This window comes from Myxocyprinus asiaticus, chromosome 36, assembly GCF_019703515.2.
Source record: "Myxocyprinus asiaticus isolate MX2 ecotype Aquarium Trade chromosome 36, UBuf_Myxa_2, whole genome shotgun sequence".
Classification (NCBI taxonomy): Eukaryota; Metazoa; Chordata; class Actinopteri; order Cypriniformes; family Catostomidae; genus Myxocyprinus; species Myxocyprinus asiaticus.
In genome coordinates, this window is record NC_059379.1 from 14440819 (window position 1) to 14448952 (window position 8134).

The 8134-nt window shown below is 39.1% G+C and overlaps 1 protein-coding gene across 1 annotated transcript; it reads left to right on the forward strand.

Annotated features, from left to right (window-relative positions):
• Positions 1 to 3499: 3499 nt before the first annotated feature.
• On the forward strand, positions 3500 to 6566 carry LOC127426979 (beta-1 adrenergic receptor-like). Its single transcript, XM_051674220.1, has one exon. The coding sequence runs from the start codon at positions 4129 to 4131 to the stop codon at positions 5317 to 5319; it is 1191 nt and encodes a 396-aa protein (XP_051530180.1). The 5' UTR covers positions 3500 to 4128; the 3' UTR covers positions 5320 to 6566.
• Positions 6567 to 8134: the final 1568 nt, after the last annotated feature.

The window sequence follows — 8134 nt, forward strand, 5'->3', positions numbered from 1 at the left end:
TTCAACACCCTTCTAGTTTCCATGCTCTATCAAGTCAAGGAAATGACTAACTATAACGAAACAATTATAAGACTCTTCTCCTGTTATCAATTTATTCGCATTGAGTTGCCATTTTTCTTTTTTTATTAAAAAAGGAGAATGTAAAATATGTCAGTGTGGGATATGACTTTAGGGTCCCCCACAGAGCCCTGACACAATTCAAACACTGGTTGTCACTTAAGATAATATAACAGTGTGAACACTGGGTAACCATCGCCAAATTCTCCCAGCAAAAATGTCTGTTCGTATGACTTTATTGGCTGGCAATGTTAGACACTACCCCTCCTAATTCTGGTTCAATTCTAAGTTTGAATCTCCCATCATTGTGCAATCATCACCATACCCATAAGTGTTCCAGTGCCTGCTTAATGTCTTAGTTTGCATTGGTGCCTGAATGGGATGTTTTAGGCGATTGCATAACCCTCCTTAAAGCTACATGCTATATGCATCCTGCTACAGGGCCTGCAGCCAAGCAGCGTGAGTGGAGAACTTCCTTTTGCTCGCTTAGAAAGAGTGAGATCATTCCGTACACAAGAGTTCCAGGACACTATCTGATGGATCAAACAATGACAAAAGGGTTGACTGTGTAGCGGTACTGGCTACACATACATACAAGTTTGTGAAGGCAGTATCAAAAATCTTATTTATTTTGGGAATACTAATACCTGTTGGTTTCTTTGAAAGAATAAAAGAAGAAATTGTCAGACTGTTGTTCTACATTGTTGGAATGTAGATGAGAAAAGAATTTCTGTAGTTGCAGCATTAGTCTAATGTGCTTGTTTGAGTCCGGTTATAAGGAGGTGCAATTATGATCTTATCTGTAGTAACAGCTTCCTACTGCTAGAAAAACATCTCTAGCCCGGGCTGTTTAGTTTTAAGGAAAGCAAGTGGTCCACTGTTGGCTCTTTTTATAGCTTGACTGGTGGTGATTTGTCCCAGGAAAGTGCTGGGGCATGGTGGAAATTATGGAACAACTGAATTGACCATTGTGAAGTTTGCAGACATGCACCCTATCTGTCCAGCAGGGACCCTGTAATTGCTTCGTGCTGTCAGGCATTATTGTTGCGTGTTGCTCTCCAGAAGTTAGAGAAGTTTGCAGTCCAGTTTACAACCGTTTAAAAGAAATATCACTAGATGATCTTTTGACATGCATGGTTATATGTAGGCTAACTGTAAAACGTTAAATGTGCCTTGACTACCACCCCTGGAGTCACGAGTTCGAATCCAGGGCGTGCTGAGTGGCTCCAGCCAGGTCTTCTAATCAACCAAATTGGCCCGGTTGCTAAGGAGGATAGAGTCACATGGGGTAACCTCCTCGTGGTCGCAATTAGTGGTTCTTGCTGTCAATAGGGCACGTGGTAAGTTGTGCGTGGATCGCGGAGAGTAGCATGAGCCTCCACATGCTGTGAGTCTCCATGGTGTCATGCACAGCAAGCCACGTGATAAGATGCGCAGATTGACTGTTTCAGAAGCGGAGGCAACTGAGACGTGTCCTCTGCCACCTGGATTGAGGTGAGTAACCGCGCCACAACGAGGACCTACTAAATAGTGGGAATTGGGCATTCCAAATTGGGGAGAAAAGGGAATAAAAAAAATAAATACAAAAAAAATAATATAATAATAAAAAAAAAAACATTTGCATGTACCTTAAAGAGGGGGGAGGTGGTTGTCAGGGCAAAAATGTGACCAACAGTGACAAACATGCCACTAAAATTCAAAATGTGGTTGCAAAATAGAGAAAAAAGTCCAAGTAAAGAATTCCTCTGATTTTTATTTGTAACATATGATGTTGTACTAAATATTCTATTACATGCCTATATACATATTATGGTATAAGATATGAGTTGATGTTGATTCCATTTGTTATGGGTAAGAGAAAATATTATCATCTAATTATTCAGATGGAGAACTGTGTAAACAAATTTCTTAAATTGAATTTGAAATGAATTTTTTTTTTTTTTTTTTTTTTTTGGAGGGGGGGGGATTTTTCCCCTTTTTCTCCCAATTTGGAATGCCCAATTCCCAATGCGCTCTCGTGGTCGCATAGTGATTCGCCTCAGTCCGGGTGGCGGAGGACAAATCCCAGTTGCCTCCGCGTCTTAGACAGTCAACCCGCGCATCTTATCACGTGGCTTGTTGAGCGCGTTGCCACGGAGACATAGCGCGTGTGGAGGCTTCACGCCATCCACCGCGGCAACCACGCTCAATTCACCATGCGCCCCACCGAGAACAAACCACATTATAGCAACCACGAGGAGATCACCCCATGTGACTCTACCCTCCCTAGCAACCGGGCCAATTTGGTTGCTTAGGAGACCTGGCTGGAGTCACTCAGCACGCCCTGGGATTCGAACTAGCTGAAAATATGTTTTTAATGTTTAGAATAAAGTACATCATAAATGTACAAAATGCCTCTGAAAATCAAATACAGGAGGCAATTACTACCCCTTAAAGGAATATTTGGGTTCAATGTAAGTTAAACTCAATTGACAGCATGTGTGGCATAATGTTTGTTACCACAGAAAACAACTTTGACTTGTGCCCCCTTTTGTTTAAAAAAAAAACAAAAATCTGGGTTACAGTGAGGCACATACAATGGAAGTGAATGGGGCTAATCCGTAAACGTTAAAATACTCACAAAGTATCAAAAGTATAGCCACAAGATGTAAACAATATTTATATAAACATGATTTTAGTTTGATAAAATTGCTTTCTAACCTTTTCTGTTTAAAGTCATATTCTATTTTATTACTTCATTGCCATGATAATAACGCCATATACCATAAACCCGACAATTTAGACATCTTTATAGCTCAAATAACATAAGAGTTTTAACAGAAGAATTAATCTAAGTGCTTTTATAAAGTTAAACTGTAAGCTTTAAATTTTTGCCTTTAAACCCTACAAAAAATTAGCCCCATTCACATTCATTGTAAGTGCCTCACTGTAACAATTTTTGTTTTTTGAAAAGGAGGGACCAGTCGGAAATAATTTATTGTGGTAATTAACATTATGCCACAAATGCTGTGGATTGAGCTAAACTTGTATTAAGCCTGGAATACAGGGGCGGTTCTAGAGGGGGGGTCCCGGGGGTCCCTCACCCCCCGACATGACCCCCCATCAGACATATAACACTCGCATCCCCCCACCCCCACCCCACCCCTGGTCTGACGGAATTTCGGTGCCACCCCAGACTGATCAGGGTACCCTGCCCTGCTCCCCATGTGAAAACATCTTGGCACCACCCCTGCCAGAATATTCCTTTAATTTAAAAGTGAATTTCTTACACTGAACAATTTCTTTTATTTTAATTAAACCATTTCATTTTTTATTTTATTTTTTTTACTTTACATACATTTTTTAGGTTACTTGACAACACATTTTTACAGTTTACACATATACAAAAAAGTGCATAAAACTATGCTATGCAATTTGTATAATTTTGTTTTAGAGTGAGTTCATGTGACAGTCCAATTCCAAACAATTAAAAGATGTTTTTTTTTAAAGAAATGCATTTCTCTGCAGTCTCACATAGATAAAAGGATCAAATGAGTCATCAAAATAATTGTCATTCTAAAACCACAAAGCATTATAGTGGTTTTGTAACTCATAACCAGGTAAGTATAAGATTTTGGATGCCATGACCAAATATACAGCACTTCATAAGCCATTAGATGAAGAGATAGCAATTTCAAACCAAGTTCATTATGCTTGTTAAAGCCCAGTTGCACTATATGACATTGACATGTAGGCTACAGAATAATTTCTCATTAGATTTATAATAAAAGCGCAGCACAGAGTTTTTGTTAGTTTTTCCTAGAGAGGAACGTTGCAGGAGTCTTGCACGGCACCTTACATGTACTATAACAAATAATTATTGACTTAAAATTTAGAGACGTTGTGTAATTGGTTGTGAAGTCTGTGATGTCACCGGTTTATTTTGTCGCTCAGATCATTCTTTCAGTAAGCGCGGGTAGGCGCTAGGCTCGGGATCAGAGCGCGGATGGAAGCGCATGGTGCTGCTGCGCTCCAGAGAGGACTTGAAGTTCGGATACCTGTCTGAATGAACGCGTTTGATTTCTCCACACCATGGGAGACGGTTTACCGTCCGTAAACTTTAGTAATGACTCTAAACGTGCCACGGTGGACCTTAACAATCCAGGCGCTGGCGTGTCAGAACAGTGGATCGTGGGCATGGGAATCCTTATGGGTCTGATAGTATTTGTTATTGTGGTGGGGAATATACTGGTTATAGTCGCCATAGCCCGAAATCAGAGACTCCAGACGCTCACCAACGTTTTTATCATCTCTCTGGCGTGCGCAGACCTGATCATGGGGTTGCTGGTGGTGCCATTTGGCGCAGCCTTGGAAGTTAGAGGAACCTGGATGTATGGATCCTTTTTCTGTGAATTCTGGATATCTGTTGATGTGCTCTGCGTCACGGCGAGCATTGAGACCCTCTGCGTAATTGCAATAGACAGGTATATTGCCATAACCTCTCCATTTCGTTATCAGAGCCTTTTAACAAAAGCAAGGGCCAAGGTGGTGGTGTGTGGAGTGTGGGCTATTTCAGCTCTGGTCTCCTTCCCACCCATCCTAATGCACTGGTCCCGGGACATCGTGGAGACATCCTGCTACGACAATCCTGAGTGCTGCGACTTCGTCACCAACCGCGCGTACGCCATCTCGTCCTCTGTTATATCATTTTACATCCCTTTAGTGGTTATGATATTCGTTTACGCCAGGGTGTACAGAGAAGCCAAAAAACAACTGAACAAAATTAATAAATGTGAGGGAAGGTTTCACAACAACCTCGGGGTAACTAACTGCAAACCTAACAGAAAAAGAACAACAAGGATTCTGGCTTTAAAGGAGCAGAAGGCGTTGAAAACGTTGGGAATAATAATGGGAACATTCACACTGTGCTGGCTGCCGTTTTTCATCGTTAACGTGATGCGGGTGTTTTGCGCAGAAGTGGTGGATAAGGAGCTCTTCGTGTTTTTGAACTGGCTGGGGTACGTGAACTCCGCGTTCAACCCGATCATTTATTGCCGGAGTCCGGACTTCAGGAAAGCCTTCAAGAGGCTGTTGTGTTGCCCGAGACAGGCGGACCGCAGGCTGCATGTGAGTTCGTGTGACCTGTCGCGCTGCACCGGAGGCTTTGGGAACTCAATGGAGCAGAGTATGCTCGGGACATGGTCGGACTGTAACGGCGCGGACAGCAGCGATTCCAGTATGGAGAGGAACGGCAAAAGGTCCCATTCCGAGTCACAGCTGTAGCTAAATAACAAACAGAGCAGCCAAGAACATGTAATGTCCAAACAAACAACAAACTAATCAATAAAAAAGAGCCGTTTAAAATAATAAAAAAAGAAAACGGGAAGAAATGTCGCTATGAAACTGAACGGTAAAGCAGTGTTTTTTATTCTTCGTGGCAATGTTTTAATCATGCATTGAGCCTTATGGGTCGTGTTCAGACCGAACGCGTTATTAGTTACGCTAATTAAAACGCTAGACGCAGCGCAGCGAATTGAACAGAACGCAGTCCCGAGACGCGTTTTTAAAAGTTGAAGATCTTTTTTAACTTGACACGGCGTCCAAAAAAACGCTGCGCTCCAAACGCAAGACGTCTAGCGCATTTTTACGTAGACAAACCAAAAACTGCGCAGACGGACGCAAAAAAAAAAAAAAAAAAACGCGTTCGGTGTGAACGCCCCCTTACAGGGGTGTTTCGTTCAAAATGTGGAATTAAACGGCATTATTTTACCTCATACCTGTATAATGTGCAAGTTGTACAAGGGGAAGTTGTTTATATTAAACAATTTGTTTTAAATGTACAGTATTTATTTGATGCAATATACAGCATACATGAAAAAGCGGGGCAACGTGATAAAATAATGTTAAATATATCTGGTAACACTTTACAATAAGGTTGTATTCGTTAACATTAGTTTGCTAAATTACTTAACATGAACTAACAACGAATAACGCTTTTTTCAGTACTTACTTGATTAATGTTCATTTTAACACATAGACCTCAAATTAAAACAGTAGTTAATGCATTCTGAGCTAATCATGAACAATTCTATTTCTATAAATTAACATTAAGCAAGATTAAGAAATTCTGTACAAATATTGTTCATTGTTAGTTCATGATTATGATGTACTATTATTAACAAATAGAACCTTATTGCAAAGTCTTACCAATATATCTGTGATTTATTGCACCTTATTTGTGTCAAATGTGAGCTGCCCTGGGGGAAATTAGCATCAAGCATTTATTATTATTATTTTTTTTTTTTTTTTTTTTTATCCATTTCACATTGCCATTGATGTTACTAAATTGATTTGTCTGTAAATGAGATGCACACATTTTTGGGGGGCAAGTTTTGTTATGAATATATGAATTACAGCTTGACATTTTTACTAAAATAATTTATGTACCAGTGCCTCATGTGAAATATTGTACAAGATTTATCATGTTGATGTCATGTTGGCTAGTGTGCAATAAAATGTCATATAGTGAAAAGGCATATTGCTGGAATTGTTTTATAATTTGCTGTAAGGGTCATTTCCACCTATTGTGAATATCAGAATGTTTAATTATAATTAATTTTTATAATTTATAATTATAATTAATTAATTATAATTTTCTTTATTTATCACACATTATACATTTGCACATATACAGTGAAATTCTTCTTTTTCACATATCCCAGCTAGGCTGGGGTCAGAGTGCTTATTTGTTTCCTATTTCTCCTTTCAGGGCAAAATGTTTTAGACCATTCTCACTGAAATGAGAGATCAATTGTATGTTCACAGATTTCGAAGCACTTAAGTTATTTATCTACACAGGTTGAGATTTACCTCTAAATATGTGAATAACCCTCATCTGCAGTTGACTGAAACTGAAATACAACCCCATTCAAACTAGCTAATGTCTACCAAAGGGCTCCCTTTAGAACCCGCCTTAAATATTTATGATTGCTGACCTCCTTTAGTTTGATCTGATTGCTGCACTTGCATCAGCCTTGAGTTTTCCACCATCTCAGACCGCATTGGACTGTAAAAAATAATAGGACACAGTGTCATTTCACTGCACTTGTGTCTTAAAGGGATAGTTCACCTAAAATTTTAAATTCTGTCAGTACTTACCCTTATGTTGATCCATACCCACATGACTTTCTTTATTCTGTGGAACACAAAATGAGATGTCATCCAGGATGTTAGGAATTGACAGCCTTAGCTGTCCTCTTGTGTTCCAAGCAAAAAAAAAAAAAAAAAAAAAGAAAATCATTAGGGATTGGAATGACATGAAGGTGAGTAAATGTCAACAGCATTTACTCTTTTTTGCCTGAACTAACTCTTTAAGATTCACATCACAATGCAAGAACAAAGTGTGTGGAAACCCCTCTAATTATATAATTTTCTGCACCAATGGAGTGTTAGCAAAGGCTTCAGGAAATTTAAAGTTTCAGACCTGCAATATATCTCCCATGAAACAATTGCATGTAAGCAGCAATATAGGCCCATTTGTTTAAAGTGAGGTCTTGCTAAAATATCTTTACAGCTCTAGCACGGTTAGTACGAACAGTTTGATGCAATTATATATTAAATTATGTCAATATATTGGACATAATATTGGACAGATCCTCCCACTGATTAAACACCCACATGTGCTGTCAATACAGTATGTAGCTACTCCAAGAGAAGCTTATCATTTTCTTAATTAGGGAAATATACATACAGTATAATCTGATGTTAAAAGGATTGTTCACCCAAAAATGAACATTCTGGTATCATTTACTCACCACCATGTCCTCGTATAATTTTCTTCCTTCTGTAAAACACAAAAGGAGATGTTAGGCACAATGTTTGGTCAGTCACCATTCACTTTTATTGTATCTTATTTCATACAATGAAAGTGAATGGTGACTGAGACTGTCATTAAGCCTAACAACTCTTTTTGTATTCTACAGAAAAAAAAGAAAGTCATATGGGTTTGAAACAATGATGGGTCAATGACGCAATGACTTAAATGTTTAGGTGAACTATCCCTCTATCTTTACATTAAATTGGTTAGTTTGATTTTCTG

What these genes read in the sequence shown, in the direction of transcription:
- LOC127426979 (XM_051674220.1), top strand. Translation starts at nt 4,129, where the DNA reads ATGGGAGACGGTTTACCGTCCGTAAACTTTAGTAATGACTCTAAACGT.